Raw genomic sequence first — 22739 nt, forward strand, 5'->3', positions numbered from 1 at the left:
CTTCGTCCCACAGTCCTTTGCGGAAGACTGAGTAACCACACGATCTGGCAGGAGGGGAAGAAGAAAAGTGCATCGAAGTTCACAGGAGCACGTTGCAGGGAAGAAACAATCGCAAGAACTTCGACATGGAAGAAGACTGGTTGGAAACTGAAAGTGGGGTAAGTGTTTACGCAATCCTTGATTAGCGAATAGATCTGTGATATTTTATGAATATTATCAAGAGACCACCTGAAAAAATCAACATCATGGTGGGCACATCGGCTTCGTCGTTGATTCGGTGATAGCTCGTCATATGTCACTGGTGTTGAATATTCGAGAACGAATATATTGTTTGGAAGAAGGCCTTTTTACCATGGTCTTTACTTTAAAATATTGCTCAAAGATTGCATGGCGGGTTGAACACTAGAGATTAAAAGCATTCTGTTGGCAAGTCACTGCATTTGTGAAATTTCCGCAATGACGAATCGGGTCTGTCGTTAAATACCTTGTCATTCAGACTCTACCAGTAAACATTGAACAGGACCACATTAGATTGACTTGAGATTGTTTAAAATGCTTGTGGACATTAAAATGCACTTAGACACCAATTTCTCGTTTTACCTTTTGTGCTAATTTTCTTAAACTCGTAGTCGGAACACTCAGAAGAGAGAACAGAATCCGAGAATGATAATTATTGATAGTCATCTGGCAAGAACGACTGTCATCAGCGAGTCACGCAAGGGATAGTTCTAGTTCCTCTCCTGTTCTATACCGACTAACTTCATATCAAAACTCGAAAACTCGCCTGTTTACTGTTGACTGTATTGTCTATCAAACCATCAAGACAAGGAACTACTCAGGAAGACAATAACACCATGACAGGCCACTGTTCTGGAAGACAATAACACCTTGACAGTCTGGGAGCAAAACTGGGGCATGGAATTTCACCTCCAAAACTTATGTTCAAGCATGCACAAGTTCAGTTCAGTTCATGGGACTGTTTTATTTTAAGGCTCATGGCTTTTCTTTTGTCCCTGTCTAACAGTAACAAAATATTGATTGGAGTTGTTGCCAGTACACTTGTTCAAGAGTAGTAGTAATTTTTTTTATTTTTATCATTCATTATAAATGAATTTCAACTTCTTGATACTTTTTACCAGTTCTAGATTTTTAAAAGTGTTAACATTGTTAGCTCTCTTAACATGCAAAGGTTGTGCATTCCAGTAAGGTGCAATTCTGTTACTATAACAATTTTTTCAAATGTATGTTCTTGAATACTTCATAAATAGTTTGTCAGAGGCATTCCTTGTTGTCAGTGAAAGTTTTTTTGAAAAAGGCTTTGTGTCAGTGAAAAGTTTTTTGAAAAAGGTCTCTGTCTAATTTATCAATTTCATTGAGTATTTTATATGTTTGTATTCATTCCCCACTAATTCTGTGAAATTTCAAAGATCGCAGATTAAGTAATTTCAATCTTTCTGCTTATGTTTTATCCTTCAATCCAATAACAAACCTTGTTGCCCTTCTTTGAACTTTTCAAACTGCAGCAGATTGCTTTTTGTATAGCAGGTACCAAATAACATTTCCGTAGTTGAGGTGTGGTCTTAATAGTCTTAGATCACCTAACACAAGTGTCACTGTATCAAACAAAAGTGTCACAAGATCCCTAAAGTCCATCAGTTTTAATTACATACCGATAGGACGCTATTGGAGCATTTGACCAATCCAAAATACCTAGGTGTGGACATAACATCAGATTTAGGATGGAACCACCAATTAGACACTAAGCCACAAAGAAAGCTAGTGCCATGCTGGGCTGTCTAGAGAAATCTGAAAGTGTTGAAAAAGTAAGGCTGATGTAGTCCAAGGCTGTGTCAGTCTGGGACCTAGCCCTGGGCACTGCTACCTCAGCTGGATTGGTCTGGAAGGAGGGGTGCATACGGGGTAAACTTCCAAAGGGACAGGCTATCATCATGTATCTAGGAACACCAAGAGAAGCGTTATATGCAGAAACAATGCTGTAATCTTTAATGTTCAGTGTGAATCAGAATGAATGATCATGAGCAGTAAATGAAGTCAACTGAACTAAATATAGATTTCTGGGAAGAAACCAAACTGAAAATAATACTTTTTAATTTTTTTAATAGCATGTCTGAAAACTTGGGCTGCTTTTAGGTTTCATTCTCACAACAGGACATTAAAAGTGCCTAATCAGTAAACCATACTGCAATATATACTTCATAGATATATATAAATCATTATTGTGTCTTCTGTTAGGTACCAGCAGTTTAATTTTTAATTAAAAATGGAGAACTTAAGATTGTAATTAATACTTAGACATTTATAATACAAACAAATAGAAAAATGAATTTTGCAGATATCTAATTAGTTTCAGAGATATGGTATTTGAAGTTAGTTATTATATTCATTTGTCCGTTTACTGAAAAAGATGCCATTTTAAAGTCCTAAACATAGCAGAAAATGAATTATGTAGGTTTGAAATTTCCAGAATGCAATCTACAGTATCCAGAAAGGTGGTAGTTCTAACGTGACATCTTTTGCTCTTTTCTCTCGCCAAAGTTATGATCCTCCAAAAATGTCAAATTTTACAAACTGAACTTTACACAGGTGGTTCACATGAGTTTCCATGGTGAGGGATGTATCGAAGTAAAAACCAAGATTGGGGACAGAACTAAAAAAAATAAATTTCTATGCCAGAACAAACGATAGACATTGTATATCTGCTTGAGCTTTTTTTTAAAAAATTTTTAAATTTTTTTTATTAACAGTCAACATTAGTTCTGTTTTGTCATCATTCATTTTTGGTTTGTTTTGTTTCATCCACTTTGCTACATTTTCTATACCAATTTTAAATTTAGAAGCTAAACATGAAAATTCAGAGGGAATAGAATCGTACAGTTGAGAATCGTCAGCAAACAGATAGTGAGGTACAGACTGTTGGATGATCAAACTTAGACGTTGTGTGTACATTGTAAAGAGTACAGGTCCCAGGGCGGAACCTTGTGGTACCCCATATCAGAGCACAGACGGAATAGACTGGTTTCCATTTACAAGGACAGAGTGTGTGCAACCTGATAAGTAGGAATGAAACCATTTAAGAACAGTACCATTGAGTCCGAACACAGCACACAACCTTCTGATCATAATGTCATGGTCTATTTTGTCAAATGCTGCAGAATGGTGCAGCAGTGACAGAATGGATACCTTGCCTGCATCAGATGCTAGCAACAGGTCATTGACCACACATAATAAGGCCGTCTCCATGCTCTGTCCCTTTCTGTATGCTGACTGAAATGGCTCCAGGAGACTGGATCTCAAGTTGTTTCATAAGCTGGCCAAGCACAATATATTCTAAAACATTGGACAGAAATGGGAGGTTTGATACTGGTCTATAGTTTTTCAGGTTTTCGGGATCAAGACTAGATTTCTTCAAAAGGGGACACACTAAGACATGCTTGAAGGACTGTGGGACAACACCTGAGGTCAAGGATAGATTCATGATATTGGTTATAATAGGTAGTAATCCTAAACATTGGTAAAATATCGAATGTGGGATGGGATTGAGACTGCATGATTTCTTTGGCATCCTGAGGATGATATCTTTTACCTGTTCCTTGGTAACTGTCTGGAATGTAGTGAACTGTGTTCCATTAAAAGTATCCGATTCACTAAAATCAGTAGGAGAATCGAAGCTACTTCTAATCATCTGTTTTAGTAGTGAAATAATCTATAAATTTATCAGCTAGATTTTCAGAACGTAAGTTATTAACACTCAATCAAAATCACCGAAATGCACAAAATGGCATGTGACTGACAAAGAAATCTGAAAAATCACTTATTCTGGGTGTCTTTATTCTTTCAAAAAAAAAAAAAAAAAAAAGGGCAAATTTAACATTTTCAAGTTTCAGCAAATTTATGGCACATAACAAAGCATGCTTTTATATACTATTTTTTTGTTGTTGTTTTTTTTGTTTTTTTATACTATCCAAGATGTTTTGCCACTATTTGACCACACTGTGTTATAAGCCATTTCAAATCAGAAAGGAGATTCTTAAGCAGATGACATTTTGGTAATATCTAATATACATAGACAAAAAGAAAGTGGGAGGGGAGGAGTTACAGAAAGACGTCAGTAAAGTGGGGAACAGGCAGGGTCTGAAGTTCCTGGAGTAATGAATGTAACAGCAGTGACTTACACAGACAGAATTTTACAGACAGAATAATCAGCTCTAAAATATTTCAGATTCTGCAGGATGCCTATTATTGAATCCTTCAGTTTCATTCCCCATGTAAATACCAGCAGGCACTTTACAACAATGACATCACAATAAAAAGTGCATGGATTTCAGTGATCTTTGTAAGTGACTTAGTTGTCTTGCACAGTTTCTGAAACCTGTAAGTCAAAATAAAGAAATGTCTCTTTCCATTGAGTGTTTTGTTTGTATTGAGCGTGCGTGAATGAACAAAGATAAAATACAAATTGTGTTATGACTGCTTGCCGAGTGCTCTTGATTCAATTTCTCAGCATGGTTGATACAAGCATATAACTTGCAATGCATTGTACTCATGCCACTTATCACTGACAATATTTCGTAACAAAATATTCATAAGAGAATTCTGAAAACAATCCAAAGGCCATTTTAATTTGAGTTAAGGTGCAAAAAGAGCAAACTTCTTTATGAGAATGACAAGCACAAGTGTATGGATTGCTTTATTTCATGTCGAAATATAGACGGACATTTCTTCAAGTTCAATTTAAATGATTTGGTATTATCTGTGCTTTGTTTGCAGGGGTTTTAAGACAAAAAACAACATATAATGGTAATTAGTTGTGCTGATGCTTTTTAATGACGTGGGGGAGGGGGGGGGGGGGGCATTAAAAATAAAAGTGCACCTTGAGATGGTAGGGTTTTTTCCCTGTTGAATCTGCGTGTCAGTCGTATGTGTTTGTGCATATGCAACTGTGAGATGGAGACAGATTTTAAGTAATTTAGCACTATCATGTAATTTGCAGATAAGACACATGTATACATATGCACATGCAAATATGGTATATGAACATGTAACCTGCACACACCTGGTGCACATCAGATATAATCTGCATGCACACATTTTTTTTTTTTATCAAGTCATGACTCACACATACATACACATTGATAAGTTGAACATAATTATTCAGTTATTGTATATGATTTTTAATTACACATACTTAACCGTGACCCAACTAGTGCAGACTCCGGCAGAAAACGAAACTACGGCTGGTAACCTCCCGGAAGTAGGTAACCTCCCCTTTGTCCCGCTGGCTGGTGCCCTCTTTTTCCGGCAGCCATTATGACTCCTGTTCCTGTGCTCTCCATACGGCTAAGTTTTTTTGTATTTTCTGTCTGTCGATTCTCTGGCGTTCCACTAGTTGGGTCACGGTAAATATGTTATTTAAACGTAATTTTAGATAGAAAATTTCCTATCATTATTACTATTGGGGATCACCAACACTGTCAACTGTGTTCTCAGCTGTTATGTTGTGGGGGTTTTTTTGGTTTTTTTTTGGTGCTGTTGATTAATTAAAAGAAAAGAAAAGATTATACTGTGTTAGAAAGTTGTTTACTAACTGAATGTCTCCAATGCATGATGAAATTAGAGAAATAAACATGTACTACAGAAAAGTAAAAAGAAAAAAAACAAAACAACTCAACCTATTGTTCATCTGTTCAACCAGTTACTTTCGTTTTGTTGCCTTCACATAATAATCTCCCCTGAAAATCAGTTTGGAAAAGTATCTGTCAGATTTTTCACTTTAACATCAACGTCTTGTTGAAATAAAAAATAGAACACTTCAAAATTACGTTACTTTCATGAATACCAATGTTCACTTGAGTCTATAGATTCACATTTATTGATAATGGCAATTTTTTTTTTTTTTTTTTTTGCCACTCACAATTCATCACAGTGAAACGTGCCGTGTTGTTAATGAAACGACCAATCAGATTTTAAACAGCTACAGCGAGAAATATTCAACCAAAATCCGTTGTAGCTTGAAACGTAGTCACAAACTGATGCATCTATGCTGTAGTTACCAAACTTTCCAATCTGTTCTCAAATATCAGCAACAACTGGCGCTGCTGCTTTGAATGCTGTGGTGGTGTCCATTTTGTTTCAAGTCAACCAGCAATAAATGTGTGGGCTCTTTCAGATTGGTTGACCACTTCCGTCCTAGTGCTCTGTTTTAGTAGTGTTTGTCGGAAAATCAAAGTGTATGGTTTCGTTTACATTTATTGTTGAAGATTACTGTATTTTAAGCCTCTTTTCCATTATAATCAATATTAAAAAATAAAAAGTTTTGATAAAATTTCTCAAATATCTTTTATATCTTTAATCAGATCAAAATATCCTCAGTAGATTTGCTTTCGTCTTTCTCTGACCGACATTTTGATACTGAATATAGATCCCAACAATGATTAGGGAATGTGACTCGAACGTTGAAACACACAAGGGTATTCACTTGTCAGCCAGGCCAGAAATGGGGTCAAAGCACTGGGCAAATGGTCAACATGGTTCAAATTTTATCTTTGTTCATTCTCTAGGCACGCTCAGTACAAACAAAAATAACATCCATTGGAAAGAAGAAAGATTCATCTTTATTTTGACATAAAGGGAAATAATGAAACATTGCAAGAGACCTGAGTAAATAACTAACAAAGATCACTAAAATCCATACATTTTTCACTGGGATGTCAGGGAAGTTAAGTGCCTGTTGGTACCTACTTCTATGCAACACAAAACGCTGCCGCCACCACCACCACCAGTTTTGTAAAAACATTCACAAACTGTGAAAGTACTGAAATGACAAATCTTAAGTCTAGATTTTGCAGAGCAAAAATTACTCAAATTAGTCATGATAAAACTGACACTGATAAATAACATATTTTCATTTTGTTTGATTTATATTTCATTTTGTGTGCAGTCTACGGCATCACAATCTTCTCGGATTGGAGCAGGGTATGTTACTGCTTTCAGATTTTGTATGTCAGACTGATGTTATTATTATTAATGTTGTATTTTAACTAGATATCAGATCATTCAGACTATAGTGAAACCATACTAAAGTATTCACAAATGCCTTTCAGGCTTTCTGTATATAGTGATGTCTTTGCAGCCATTGCTTTTTTTTTTTTTGCTTTTTTTTTTAATGCAAGATGCTATAGTCAACGACAAATGTCAGTTCATCTAGGGCCTCTGGATTTGTCATCGACAAATGTCAGTTCATCTAGGGCCTCTGGATTTGGGTTGGTCTCTTTGGTGATTTTGTTCATGTATGGAATGAACATTGGTGACAATACAACCTTGTCTCACCCCAAATTTCATTTGGAAGCAGTTGGGAAGTCCATTTGAGGTTCATTCCATACTTCAGCTGTTGGTGTAGATTCCCCTAATGTTGTTAAAGAGTTGCCCCTTCATGCCGTATAGTTCCAGCCTCTCTGAGAGCTTGTTTTGATTCTGAAGGCTTTTTCTTGAAGACAGGCTGGATCTGCTTTTGGTACTTTCATGCTTTCTGACAGTTGTCGGAGGGCGAAGATAGCATCCATGTAGCAGCATCATTTTTCTGAAGCAAAACTGGTTCATTCAGAAGTGCATCCAGTATTGCTTTGGTGTGCTGCACCATGATTTTGGCAAAGATCTTGCTAGTGCGACTGAGAAGGGAGGCACCTCTGTACTTGTACAGTCTTTCTAGCTTCCCTTTTTCTTTCATGTAGGCACTGCAACCGCACTCTGCCAGTTGTCCAGGACAAGTTATACTCCATGCCTTCTGGATTATGGTGGGAGCTTATTTGATGCTAGTTTTTCTGTATGCGATGGTTTCCTCTGGAATGCTGTCCACTCCTGCAGCCTTTTTTTTCAGGCTTGACTTTAGCGCATTCCTGGTGTCCTCAAGAATGGTTGGGTATTTGGGGTTGGAACAGAGAGTGGGTGTACACTGGCTGGGTTGAGGAGCTCCCTGAAGTAGTTGTCCCATCTGTGTTTTAACTTTGTCACCTTTGAAGAACAACTTGAAATTGTAATCATGCGTTAAATGTTAATTTTATTACCATTTTGTAGAACTTGTGACAAAATCAGTGAAATAGTTCAAACTTTGAATATTATTGTAAGTACAGACTAAGTTTGTTTTTAAGTGTTTGTATTGGGGTTATTGTTTCCAAAACTCAGCCATAGAAACCAGTTTTCAAAATCACAGGTATTGAAAAAAAATTCATTTGTTATGTATGGAATTTCAACTTACAATTTAACATTATACTGACATTTGGGAATGTTAATATGCTTTGTTTGGTAAGCATCAAAACTAAAAATCTTGTAGAATAGTGTTAGAATAACTGGATAATTATTTAATTTCATTCTGGATTGGTTATAACCACTTACATAATTGCCACACCTGCAGATCATGATTTTAACCACTTACATAGTTGCCACACCTGCAGATAATGGTTTTAACCACTTACATAATTGCCACATCAGCAGATCAGGTGATATATTTATTCTCAGACTGAAAGTGAAAATAAGTCTCCACTGACAATTATTTTTGTTTGTCTTTTTCCAACATCTGAATATGTTCAGGAATTCTGAATATGATAAACATGATAAAATGTCTAGTTAGTTGTTTTCATTGGTGTGGATGCATTGTCACATTGCCATGTGTAAATTAGTTGTAGGTTAGATTGAAGTACTTTGTAGATCATACACTGAACATTTTTAGCAGACTGCAGTGAGGGGTGAAACAGAGGAACATGAATTATTGGTAACAGTATTATTTATATTACTTTTATCTTTGAATGAATCCTACAGAACATCTGGTGTTCACAAATGGTATGCACATATTTACAGGAGCATGCAGAAACTGCGTGGGTTTGGTCGTGGAAGACCTGTTGTCAATACACGTGGCGTGCAGTCAAATGGCCCTGGCATGAGCAACAACAGTTTTGGTGGAGATGCATTTAGTAAACCTTCTGGAGGATTTGGAAGCTCGGATGACTGGGGTGCAAGCGGATCTCAAAATGGATTTGGAAAACCATCAGGAGGATTTGGACAGCCAGCAGGAGGATTTGGAAAGCCATCTGGAGGATTTGGAAAATCATCAGGAGGAAGTGGCTCAGCAAATGATGAATGGGATGACACGCCAAAAGTGAGCGGATTTGGAGGAAAACCAGGAACTTTCAGTCTTTCTTTTGGAAAAGATAACAGCTTTGGTGGAGGCAGGAAAGGTATATTGACATTTCTCGAACATGTTTTGTTTGCTGAACACAAAATGACAAATGAATATCAGTCTGTTGCATGCTAAAAGTCAGAACCAATAAATTTGTTGATTAGTGACTTATGATCAAGACAATGCACATACACACACAGAGAAACTGATTAAGTAAACAAGTCTTACATATATTTCAAAAGAATTGACAGTGCGGTTGATGTTTGTGGAGGTGAATGCTGGCAGAAAAATAAACCTTGTGACATCTAAGCATTTACTCAAGTTTTGATGAACCAGTGAGAAACTTGTATAAATTAATGAAATAACAATGATTTGAATGACATTGTGGAATGAGTAATTAGCTCCAGTCTTAAATGGCGTTTGATTGGCTCGCAGACGGCAGGCTAATGGCAAGGCATCACCCAGTTGCTGTGAATTTTGGCCAAACAGAGCAAACCAATAGGCCTGGTTTGCATCAGTTTGACATGGTCAGCATAGTAAACCAAATGGAAAACCTGGGAATGTTATGCAAACTCCCAATGGTTGTTTTGCAGAACAGCACTTCCTCATCCCCCACTTAACCACCTTTCCCTAAATGTTCAGGAAATGAGAAATTGATAGGAATACTAATCTTCAGGACTGCATGATGGTTGCCTTGGGAGTTAAGAAGCTGTTATTTTGGGTTAATCTTGCCTGTTCTTTTTCCGTGTATTTTTATCAATAAAATTGACATGGTTCAATTACTGGATTATTTATTAGTAATGTAATTGTTTTTCTGTGTGTTTGATAGGTGGAGATAATGGATGCCGAAAGTGTGGCGAAGACGGGCACTTTGCAAGAGAATGTCCAAATGGTGGGGGTGGCAGTCGTGGCAGGGGGTGTCACAAGTGTGGTGAGGAAGGTCACTTTGCCAGGGAATGCCCCAATGGAGGGGGTGGTGGCGGAGGTGGGCGTGGCGGTAGTAGAGCCTGCCACAAATGTGGTGAGGAGGGTCATTTTGCTAGGGAATGCCCCAACTCTGACGCAGATGGAGGGAGTAGCAATGGTTTTGGTGGAAATAACCGCGGCGGTGGGTTTGGATCTCGCGGGTTTGGATCTCGTGGGTTTGGTGACTCTGGAGATGGAAAAGACAGTGAAAGTGGTGGCTTTGGCAGACGCACAAATTCGTTTTGGGACAGAGGTGATGGTACTTCCTCAAACGGTGGTAGCTTTGGAGGTACAGCATGTCGGAGGTGTGGAGAAGAAGGACACTTTGCTCGAGAATGCCCGAATGGTGGAGGAGGTTAGTGTTTTGCTTGTGTCACTGTTTAATACTTCATTCAGTGTATTCTAATGGCATATGTGTTAAACTTTTTGAACGAAGTGAGTTGGGTTGTCTGTATATATATTGATGTCTTGAAAAAACAACAACTGTGCATGAAATATTGAACAGAATTTAATTCTTAGAATTTCATTTTCTTTTTATTTATGTTACACATTTTGAACAGTGTAGTAAAAGTTTGCAAGTCCAGTCTGTATGCCAGTAACTTCTTACTATAATAATTAATATAATAATATTTTATTTTTATATAGAGCTATAATACAAGCATAAGCAAGCTCTAAGCGCTTTACAACCCAGTACCTAAAGTGAAACAAGAAAGCATATAAAAAGTAGTAGAAACATAAAACAATCATTAATATAAAAAACAATGCATAAAACTCACAAAGTAGCATACTATCAATACTAAAACTGTTACACTCTAACACTGACACTAACACCCACGCAGACACACACATGATTAAACGGCTGAGATGACTGCAATTTTCACTTGAAATACATGTAAAAAGGGACATAATTATAATTTGTTAAAATTCTAAAATAAAATTTTGGATAGAACAGGTAAAAGGGGTAAAAATCAGGTCATTCTCCCTTTCGAACCACACCACCACCATTCATCTACCCACTCCCATTCTCTCTACTCACCTATCACACACACTCACATTGCCATGGGCCTGGGACATACAGCACTATTTGAGTTATGACAAGTATTTCTTAAAGAGATAAGCTTTAAGATTTACTTTAAAGGTAGATGAGTTGTTTGAGAGCAGTAGGCAGAGAATTCCATGTTGTTGGGCCTAAGACGGAGTTAAGGAAGTATCGGGGAACAGATAGCTGGGAGGAATCAAGAGATCTCAATGTTCTGTTTGGTAAGTACGGGTTGACAAGCTCGGAAAGATATGAGGGTGTGGTATCAATTCAGGCACTGAAAGCATAGGCAGGCAACCTCATATTCAATTCTGACTTGAACAGGCAACCAATGAAGTGTCCGCAGGAGAGCAGTAGCACTCTCTCTCCTCGACTTTTTAAGGACGAGTCGAGCTGCACTATTCTATATTTTCTGGAGCTTGTAGAGTTTATCATTGGGATTACTGGGTTTTTCTGTGTGATTGTGTTTTTGTCTCATAGAATGATAGATCAGTGAAAGTTGGTTTTGCGTCATATTTATTTTGTTAACCCATTTTTGATGTTTGGGCATAAAGATCTAGATTAAAAAAAAAAAAAAAAAAGAATTAAGATTTGAAATTAGCTGGCATGTGCCATTGATTGTATTGGATAAAAATTGTGATATAAATGTGTTAACAGGTGGCAGGGGTGGAGGATGTCATAAATGTGGAGAACAGGGACATTTTGCACGTGAATGTCCTAAGGCAGCTGCTGATGGTGGGTTTACATTTCATTTACTGTCATTTTATTTGGTTTGATAAATTGATTTATTGTAAATGTATGTAACTTTTATTATGTTGCGTCTCGCCACTTTGACCCTTTTGTGCATGCACCTATCAATATTGGCTTGTTTTTGACTGAGAAGAGAGTTAACTCCGTAATTTTAGTATGGTTATATATTTAAAATTGAATTTAAATTAGAGAAAAGCAAACTGTCAAATAGAAATATTATATATTACGTTCTATTCTGATTTTTCTATATAGCACAAGTTCGAAGGAGCTCCTGTTGACCATATTCTTACACACACACACAAACCAAAAGTATGATTTTACTCTTATGCTTCTTTTTGTATGTTTGCTTTTCTCAAACACATTTTCACAAAAATAACAATATGAATGGCAGTGTCCTGTATTGATGCACCAATGTCAGAACCAAACATTTACAAGTAATGTATGATATTAAGCAAATTATATGTAGCCAAAAGTAAAAAATGAAAAGAGGAAATGCAAGAGTAAGACAGTTCAAAATTTGCATCTTAGTTTAAAAAAAAGAAAAAAGAAGAAACAGAAAAAAAAGGAGAAAAAAATCGGCCTATGGTTCTCAGTGGTTGTGCATCACTTTGACGGTATTGGCTGCACATTCACTGTCTTGTACAGTGTATCCCTTGAATAGGATGCCAAAACTCGAGGCCAGTCATTTTTAGAAAGCTGGTTCACTTCAAAACTTAATATTTTCTGCATTGCGATTGCATGTATCAACACTTTTTTTTTTCAGACAGAAGTAGAAATGATAGAAAAAAATGAAAATCGCATTCCCATGAAATGTGAGCTTAGGCTCAACATGGTGGCCCCTACAGTTGCCTCACCAGTGGGCACTAGTCACAGCAGTTTTTATATGGCACTAGCGGGCATTCCATACTAAAGAGGGTTAAAAGAAAAAAATTTTCAGTGTTGACATTTTGTACAAAAATGTTAACATTGAGTTTTTGGTTTTGAGGAAGTATTGGCCAAAATAAAATGGAGCAACAGCTTTGAAAAGTAATGTGGAATAAATGATTAGTTGATGATTTCTGTGTTTTGATGCAAAATAGTGTGATGGAGATAATGTCATTGCAGTGTCAAGTAGACATGTTGCGAAGTACAAGATGCACTTCACTCAGAATGCTAGCATAACAGCTGTATATGCATCTATATATATGTATATATCTCTTTGTGTTTTAAAAAAAGAAACCACTTTTTCTGTCTTTACACAGGAGAAAAGCCTCGGGAGATTTATGTGCCACCATCAGTTGATGACGATGCATTATTCAAGGAAGGGATTCATCAGGGAATCAACTTTGACAAATATGACAACATTGAAGTGGAAGTCACTGGCAACAACACTGTGAGGCCCATCAAGGCCTTTGAAGATGCTGGTTTGCTGCCAACGTTTTTGAAGAATGTGCAGCGTGCAGGCTACACCAGACCAACCCCAATCCAGAAATACGCGATTCCTTCTATTATGGCTGGCAGGGACCTCATGGGCTGTGCTCAAACTGGATCTGGAAAAACGGTAGATAGCATTTGTTTGATGGCAGTGAATATACAATGTCTTTCTGTGTTTTCCTATGTTTGAATTAGGTTATGATTAATATTTTACTTCTATGAGCATAGACAGATTTGCAACCTCTTTTTTCAGTGCGTTTCAGTGTATGTTCTTCATTCTACAAAAAAATTTGTAGAAAAGAATGTTTCTTCTTCATACAACATAATGGTTAATATTTGGGACATTAAATGAATTGGTTGAATTTACCTAGATATGTTTAGATATCATCAGACTGCGTCATAAGATGTTCATAAGCTCTGGTTTTTGTGGGTTAAAAAATTTTCTTTTTTATTGCGATAGGGATGATTGTGTATATTTTCCCCTTAAAGGCTTAATTGAATGTTATTACAGTGCCATTTCCATTACAGTTTATCAGACAAGGTTTACGTGAACCTGCTCGATTATAACAAGTTCTTATAATTAGTGAACAGATAGTGCTGTTGCTTAAATATTCAATTAAACTGCCGATTTTCAGCAAAATAACTATCCCACATTTATTACGGGGGAAAGAAGTCCTCAAATCTTTTACACCATGCAGAAGACAGAAGTGAAGAATGATTTCATTTCTTTCTTAAGAGTTTTTTAAAATATATTTTGATCACAGGTCTTTGCTTATAATTAACAATTTGAAAAATGATTGATTAGTGTCCTAAGGGAAAAATGAGGGATTCATGGCCTCCTTGTTGCAGGCTGCCTTCATCCTGCCGGTGTTGACCTGTATGATCAATGAGGGCCTCACCTGCAGCCCTATGAGTGAATTGAAAGAGCCACAGACCATTGTTGTCGCCCCCACACGTGAATTGGTATGCCAGATCTACACGGAGGCACGGAAGTTTGCTCTGCACACTGATCTGCGCCCTGTGGTTGTGTACGGAGGTGTGTCAGTTGCTCATCAGGCAAGGCAGATAGAGATGGGAGCCAACCTGGTCGTGGGCACTCCTGGGCGTTTGCTGGACTTCATTGAGAAGGGAAAGGTGAGCTCTAGCAGTGGTTAGTCATGAAGGAAATTGGTGTTTGAGAAAGTGTATGAGAAAGTGTAATTTCCATTGTTTCTTATCAGTCATTTTTACTTTAGTATTTTTCCTCTTGACTTTTTCATGGTGTGGTATCACTTCTTGGTTCTTCGTCATTCTGAAAGGGGTTATAATGCAGTCCATTTGTCTTCGTGTTTATTTTGTATGTGTTTAATTCTGAAGATCGGTGCACATTGTATGTGTCAGTGTGTTTTTGTTTCCTTCTTGACTGATGTCTTGATTTTAAAACATGCTTGTAACCACATGTGTGTGTGTATACTTAGACATTTTATTAGAATATTGTAATTAAAGTATCAAGTATTGTTTGTGTTGTTCAAGTCAATGAAAAATGGAAGATTCCAGACATTTGTATACCATATTCATCTTGCAAAAAATTAGTGACCAGGAATAGTTGCCTGGTCATTGTGAGGAAGAATTACATTTTTGTGGATTTTTTAAATCACTTTAAATACATTCACTATTCTTTATCAGTACAAACAACATTCTGTCTATTGTCAACAGATAGGTCTGGGGAAAGTAAGGTATCTGATCCTGGACGAGGCTGACCGCATGCTGGACATGGGTTTTGAGCCCAGCATTCGGAGACTGGTGGACACCATGGGCATGCCTCCGAAGTCAGACAGACAGACCCTCATGTTCAGCGCCACATTCAAGCCTGACATCCAGAAGCTAGCGGCTGATTTCATGAACGACTACCTGTTCATCACAGTGGGCATCGTGGGTGGAGCTTGCACAGACGTGGAACAGACCTTCCTGGAGGTGGATCGCTTGCAGAAGAGAGAGTACCTGTGTGACATACTCAACACATCGGGTGAGTGTGTGGCTTTCTCAGCAGGGAGAATACATGTGTGATGTACTGAACACGTCTGGTAAGTATTTGTCTCCATGTGCTCAGTTGTATGTGGAGGATGGTATTGGGGAGGGTGGTCACTCCAACCCACTTCCCCAACCCTCCCAAATCCAAACTTAAATCTCGGTAGTCCTTGATAGCAACTCCTCCCCATTTATCATTGAACACGAAGGGAAGCTGCCCCATTGCTCTTTATCAGATAAATTTTAGTATTGACTTGGCTGTTTTTTGTCAACGAGTGAGAGAATGGATTACTTTATAAACAAGCAAACAGTAAGATTGTTAAACATTAACATGGTGATAAAGAGGAAAATGTTTAAAATAACAAGGTCATTAATGATGTAAGAAGTGCTTTCATTTGTGTTATAAAGTACTGTGTACTTTGTTGGCCTCTTGCACATTTTGAGTGTGGTATTTTTGTGGTTTGAGCTGCAGTTTTTCTCCTGGTATTGTGATTGCATTCAGCCGTAAATTATTTGACACACGTTTCTCTCCAGGCACCAACAGAGTGCTGGTGTTCGTGGGTCAGAAGAGAAATGCTGATTTCTTGGCATCCTATTTGTCTCAGTCTGGTTACCCAACCACAACCATACATGGGTAAGTACCTGAAATTAGTTTCTAGATTGACTGATCAACTTAGTAACTTAAAAGAAAAGTTAAGGAGGGGGTAAACATTCATGCTATTGGTTTGTATGGATAGCGCTTTAGAATAAGAAACTTTTGAAACTCCTATAAAAAAGAAAAGAAAAAAAAGAACATACCAGAGCCTTTTTTTTTCTAAATTTTTTCTTCATTTCAGCAGGTTGAATTTTTTTAGTATTTCATAGTATTCAGACACCAAATGCAGAACAGTTTCAGTAAGAATGTCCAACAGTTTTAATAGCTCTGGAAGCACAAGAGTTTGTGGTATCAGAATATTTATATACTGTCAGACATTTCCCATTGAAATAGAAAATGCAAATATCCATGTAACAAATATATACTATAATAGCAGGCACACCAAAACTGTCATGTGAAGATGGTTTCTATGGACCTCCTCCTGTCCCATTTGAAGATGGGGTATGGCTGCCTACATGACATAGGGGGATAAATTCAAACATGTAAAATCCAATTTGCAGATTTATACGCGAGTGTTGGGAGTTTCAGTCCACAAGCACAGAAGAGTGGAAAACGAAAAGAAAAGCAGTGTCTGCATATTGTGTGCATATAGGGATGCTCCAGCCTGCCTCGGTGTGAAAGAAGAAAATATCAGATGGATGACAAAATACTTTTGATTTATTGCAACTGCAAAGGTCATGACATTCGTGTCAGTTTATCCAGGAAAATTTTCTTTCTGTTGTCAAATGATTTGCTTTCATGTTCTCTCCTTTTCTGTTTCTTCTACTCTAATCTGTGCTCTTTTATGCTGCTCTTGACCTGTCTGTTTTCCCCCCTTCATTTGAATTAGTAATGCTTCCATGAATGTTTGGCAGTGATCGACTTCAGCGTGAGAGGGAAGAAGCTCTACGGGACTTCAAGAGAGGCAAATCTCCAGTGTTGATTGCTACCAACGTGGCTGCTCGTGGACTGGACATCCCTGATGTGACGCACGTTGTCAACTATGATCTGCCTAACGACATAGACGAGTATGTGCACCGCATTGGTCGGACAGGAAGGTGTGGAAATTTGGGCAAAGCCACCAGCTTCTACAGCAATGATACGGACTATGCTCTGGCTGGCAATCTGGTCAAGATTCTTTCAGAGGTTAGTGCTTGATTTGTTTGTCTTGGAAATAGATGAATTTTGTAAAGAGGTAAAAGGTTGAGATAGATGAATTGTGTCAAGAGGTAAAGGTGGAGATAGATGAATTGTGTCAAGAGGTAAAGGTGGGAAGAAGAAAACTAGATACAGCACAAATACAACTGTAAATTATGTGGTACAGCACAAATACAACTGTAAATTATGTTATATTTATGAGGTAGCATTGAGCATGTAGACACAGCTGTTGAATAACTCCAGAAGAATGCCAGAAGGGGAAAGAGGGGTGCAGCAATCAAAACAAGTCATCACTGTCCCAAAGGGAAGGAAGCAGTGAGCTTGAATTAAGAGCTTGAAAAGACGAATTTTACTATTTTGGGTATTATTGTTTTTGTGGTTAGGGTTTTTGAGCAAATGAGGTTTGGGAATTTGTCCCAATGTATTTCCTTCTCAGCTTATGAAGCTTTTCATTGCAGGCAAGACAAGAGGTCCCAGACTGGTTGGCTGAGTACGCTGCTTCTGGTGGGGCTGGTGGTGGTGACAGATTCAGTGGTCGCTTTGCCAGCAAAGACATTCGCCGCAAAAGGGTACAGTCGCTGAGGATTTTTATTTCTAAGTTTATCTACAGGGGTTTAACAAGATAATCATTGTTTGTTGATGATTCTGGGCAAAAATGATTGGAAACCGTCTGTACAAATCTCTCTTGCTGGAAACTTCATGATGTATGGATTCTTAAAAGCTTAGATTTGCATCTCAATGGAAAAACAAACAGGAAAAAAGAAGAAAAAAAAGTAAGTTCAGTTATACATATAAACTTTTATTGATGTGCTGATCTTTACAAGCATAGATTTCTATCTCCATGAAAACAGAAAAAAGGTAAGTTAGATTGTACATATGCAAAAAGAAAAACTAATTTCATGCTAATTTCATGTGAAGATTGTCTTAGAAATGTTTTTGTCTGCCCATCATACTTCTAGGCCAGATGGAATTAGAGAAAAATTAACTATATTTTTTATATTCTTTAAATATTTTAACATTTTGGTTGGATTTTTGGTGGGGGACTTAACCAAGACATGAAAGTGGAAAAGATATTGTTTGATTTTGAACTCTTCTGAATACTGAAAACAGGAAGACCTGAATACCCTTTGGGGTAATTATAGAATTGTTTTGACCTTTTCTGATGAATTTCTGTTTCAGGTAAATAGTTTGTATTAAAAGTTACCATTTTTCTTCTTTTCTTTCCAGTTTGACAATGGAGGCGATTTCCACAGCAGTGCTAATCAGGACTATGGTGGCCATGGAGCCGACTATGGTGGCAGCTACAACACTGCAGGCAATGATGATGATGAACAGTGGGACTAGAATGGAACTTCCAGCAAATATTGTGTGCCCCAGTGATGTATGATAGCCGGTAAAATGGACATGATGCAGGCTGCAAGTGAGAATACTGTCCATGTGCATCATGGCACAGATGATCTTTTTGTCTCAAGTTGAACCCCCCACCCCCACCCTTCTCTGCCCCTTTCGTAATTTTTAGGGCCAAGGAGGTTTGTAGTTTTCATTATTCCAGTTTTTAAACAAATGTTTTAATTCTACCTAAAGCTTAGCTCTAAGAGAGTATAATCAGCCCCCAGATTTGTTTGTATCATGCATGTTTGCAGCTTTCAGCTACACTAAGAAGCCTGTTGGAATGGCTGGACTGTGGGTTTACAAAACGAACATTAGCATATCTTTCTTAAAGCACACACACTATTGTACATGCTCACTCATTCACACACACACAGAGGATGTTTAGGTTGCCAGGCCCAAAGATTAAAGGTGACATTACTTGATTTGTGATTTTGATGCTCTCTCCAAAATGATGAGCATATTAAATTGGCTTTCATGGATGGGGCTTTAAAAAAAAAATTAGTTTCCAGAAATTTTGTGTATTTTTACTTAACTATGCCTCTACATTGTTCCTACTATTTTGGAGCAGGCTTTTTGATGTTTTCGTAAGTGAAGCTGCTGACACAGTTGCTTGGGGCTACAAGGGTGGTGTTGTCATTGCACAAATCGGATCACAAGATGAATAGGCATTTCTGATGTCCTTTGGTAGTGCAGTTACTGTCTGCAAGCGGACATGAATGTCCAGAATCTGAAACCAGCATGATTTGGTGCTTCCGAAAATGGTTGCTACATTGAGATTCTGACCCAAGTGGATATATCCATTTTGTGATGTTTTCAGCCAATGTACTGGACTGTGAAAGGTGACAGATTTGTCCAGTAACATCCTCAGTGCTGATGACCAAGTGTCAGTGATGTTTTCTGATGATAGTGATGGCTCGATGTGTCAGCGTTGTGAAGAAACAAGTCAGCACACCCTTACCATTGTGTGAAGTGCATAACTGACAGGACAGTTATGGAGGAAAAATGAGTGGACTCGAATATGTCAAACTTTTTGTTGTTTGTTTGGGGTTACCAGTAAACAGTGAAACTTGTATGTCCCACTCCTTTATAATTGTTTTTTTTCCAAAACCATATTGCAGAATGTGTCATAAAGGTATATTTACCTGCAAAATAGCTTAAGTGGTTATCCATCCAGATTCAAAGGATGATCACCTAAGCCCTGTCCACTATACTTGTATACATATATGGCATATGACAAAAGGTTAACCATCTTTACATTTCATCCTGTCCTTTAACTTGCCAAGTTGCCATAGGATTATGAGTTTCACTGTTTACGGTTTCTCACATTTTTACATAATACTATCCAGGCTGTGACAGAAGAAAATGAAGGAAGAGAAATGTGTAAAGTGGAGTTGAATGGATGTGATGGTAAACTTTACAAGCACTGAAAGTTTGCTGTGGTAAACTTAACCAGTACTGAATGGTACGTCCAAAGTTCTTTGCTATGGAATTGCCTTGGGTCAGGCAAAGGACTGAATTTTCTGATCAGATGCAACTGAATGGAAAACTGAATTATTTTGAAGCATAGTAGATGGATTTTTTTGTGGCAAAACTGAATTACCACAGAACGACAGCTGTCCAGACAAATCTTGGGCAGGCTGTGGCTTATTTAAAGATTTTTGTGTGTGTGTGTGTGTGTGTTAAGAAGTGCTTAGCAAAATGCACATTCCACACGTACTTAAAAATGGAATTATGCACCATGCTCAGAATTATTCTGAAGATAATGGCCAATGGTTTTTGATATTGATATGCTGCTGAAATTGCCAAAGAACCCTTTTAAGATATTCATATACTGCTGAAGTTGCAAAGGAACCATTTTATTAACTGAAAACACTTGTCTATGAGGTTTTATGTCTTGTCATACTTGACAGAATGTATAACAGAAAAGTAAAAGGTGATTGGTGTCTCATTTGACCCCAGTATAAAGGCGGCCTAGAGCAAAGACTGGCCTCGTGTAAAACAAGAAGTCACAGCTGGAATTTTCTCTTATATATTTGTATATATACAAACCTACATATAATAGCATATTACTAGTACTGCTCATGACAAAGTAACAGATGTGCTGAAATTTGAACGTTGAAATATCTGAATTTAACTCTGGTTTTAAATTTCAAAAGGTTAAGTCTTTCATTTTTTCCCACTTAAATCTCAGGAACTGAAAAGGTGCGATTTATACACCACCGATGTGTTTCCTGAAGGCCCATATTGGCAAAGGATATTAATCAGATGCTCCGTACGTTTGTGTTGGTGGGAGTCTTGGTGTTGTATTCCAAGAGGCTTTTGTACTTTGGGTCCAAACTTCTCGACGTCCATTTTTGTTGATCGGTGCTCCACATTCATTACACATTGATCATCCTTCACTTTTCATCAAGAGCAATGCCTGTGATAACAGATTATGTTTTCAAGCTGTTTAGCTATATTGTTGAGTTTTACATGGAAAAATAAACATTTTTGACGAAAAAAAAGCCTTTGGGTGAGGGACGTCCCTAAAGAGAGAAGTGAGGAATGTTGGTGATGATGACAGCACTTTACCATCTCTACCAGATGCGCAAACACTCACACATTTCTGACATAGAATGTTTGAACACAGACATGCCAACTGCTACACTTGAGCAGTTTTACCTGCTGTTGATTGCATTTTGTTACAATGTTTTTACGTGTTCAGTGCTGGAAAATTTTGTGTTAAAAGAAAAATTACTCTCCCTTTGCCAGGGAATTCTGATGATGCAGGGGTAATAAAAAAACCATAAAAATATAAAAAGAAAAAAGTACTCTCCCTTTGCCAGGGAATTTCAGTGATGCAGGGGTGATTTTTTTTTTTTTTTTTTTTTTTTTAATCATGTACAAAGTACAGGAGACACAGAAAGTAAGTGTTTTTGTGAAGGAAAATGATTATCAACTCTGAATCTGGGCCTCATTCACTATTATTTTTATTGTTGATTGCTATTCCAGCATTTCAAAGCGAAGAAAATAATTTTTGTACATCAAATTTGATTACCATCTCCACAAGATGTCCTACAAGAAGAAAAACAAAATACAGCTGAAAATGGTCAGATTATACCTGTTGAAGAAAATAAAATGGGTTATGTTTATGATTACAATTTCATCTCTTGTAGACCTGTAACTCCCATCACTGACAAATGTGCGTTCAGTCAGGATAAAAAGTCAATCGTGTTGACAAAAACTGAGCAGTCGGCTTTTAGAAAAAACGTTCATACCTAGAGCATCCCACTTCAGAGGGGTAAGTGCTTTGATAATACTCCGTCTTGGTTGCCAGTGAGCTGATTGTCTGCTGTGCATCTGGTTTGCTTTCTCTACTAAGTCTTGTCAACTGATCAGTGACAAAAAATATGAAATAAAGCATGCGATTCCTGCCCATTGTCTGTCAACCCTTGGTTTCATGAAAATATAGAATTATTTTGGCTGTTACACATTCAGACCAGGTGAACACTGTAAAAAGTTCACCGACATTCAAGGCCACACACCCTTACATGCCCTCTGTGTGGCACCACTAGAATGGAAAGATCTTTTATGTTTTTTCGAACGCCTTCAGGATTTCTAAGTTTGATTGACTTTGACCCCCCTAGTCTGGTCCTGATCCCTCCCAGCTCCTCAAAGAAACATGAACTTCATGAACATAAATTTGAGTGATGGGGAAAACAAAATTAAATCAATTTTCTTCTTACAATTGTAAACAGTGATAGAGATTTTCAAGCAAAGAAGGCTAAAAGCTAAAATTTTAAAACTCGTGTACACACAAAATGAAATGGATTCCTTTTACACATGTAAACAGAATTTAAAGCAGACAAGGCCAAAAGTAAAAAACACATTTAATCCAAAACGGAGAATGTTTTATTGATAGAGATATATGTATATAAATAAAAGACTTCAAACACTATAGTACATTTTTGAGAGAGAGATATATATAAATAAACACTGCACCACAACACAGCCAATATCTAATGTTCTATATACTATCTGTATACTGCATTACACTGTCACTATATGATATACATATATATATATATAAATATAAAAAATAAAATCACAGTGCCAATAACAATTCTTGAAAGTGTTTGCGTTTTACACAAAGGAGAGAAGACAGGCTGGAGCAGACTCTTCTGGTTTGCTTACTTCACCTGATCATTACA

General features: G+C 37.4%; 1 protein-coding gene across 1 annotated transcript; it reads left to right on the forward strand.

The window, feature by feature from the left end:
• LOC143295281 (ATP-dependent RNA helicase DDX4-like) lies at positions 1 to 21048 on the forward strand. The gene is made up of 12 exons (XM_076606900.1): positions 1 to 158; positions 6959 to 6993; positions 8872 to 9248; positions 10020 to 10511; positions 11853 to 11930; positions 13187 to 13485; positions 14208 to 14492; positions 15054 to 15363; positions 15900 to 15999; positions 16875 to 17145; positions 17616 to 17726; positions 18385 to 21048. Exons 1-12 carry the CDS (start codon positions 126 to 128, stop codon positions 18499 to 18501), a joined length of 2508 nt encoding a protein of 835 aa, XP_076463015.1. The 5' UTR covers positions 1 to 125; the 3' UTR covers positions 18502 to 21048.
• The last annotated feature ends 1691 nt before the right edge of the window (positions 21049 to 22739 follow it).

Source organism: Babylonia areolata, chromosome 20 (assembly GCF_041734735.1).
Source record: "Babylonia areolata isolate BAREFJ2019XMU chromosome 20, ASM4173473v1, whole genome shotgun sequence".
NCBI classification, from domain to species: domain Eukaryota; kingdom Metazoa; phylum Mollusca; class Gastropoda; order Neogastropoda; family Buccinidae; genus Babylonia; species Babylonia areolata.

Coding starts and splice junctions, on each gene's coding strand:
- LOC143295281 (XM_076606900.1), top strand. CDS start 126: ATGGAAGAAGACTGGTTGGAAACTGAAAGTGGG. Junction 9,249..10,019: donor CTTTGGTGGAGGCAGGAAAG/GTATATTGACAT, acceptor TGTGTTTGATAG/GTGGAGATAATGGATGCCGA. Junction 16,000..16,874: donor CCAACCACAACCATACATGG/GTAAGTACCTGA, acceptor AATGTTTGGCAG/TGATCGACTTCAGCGTGAGA.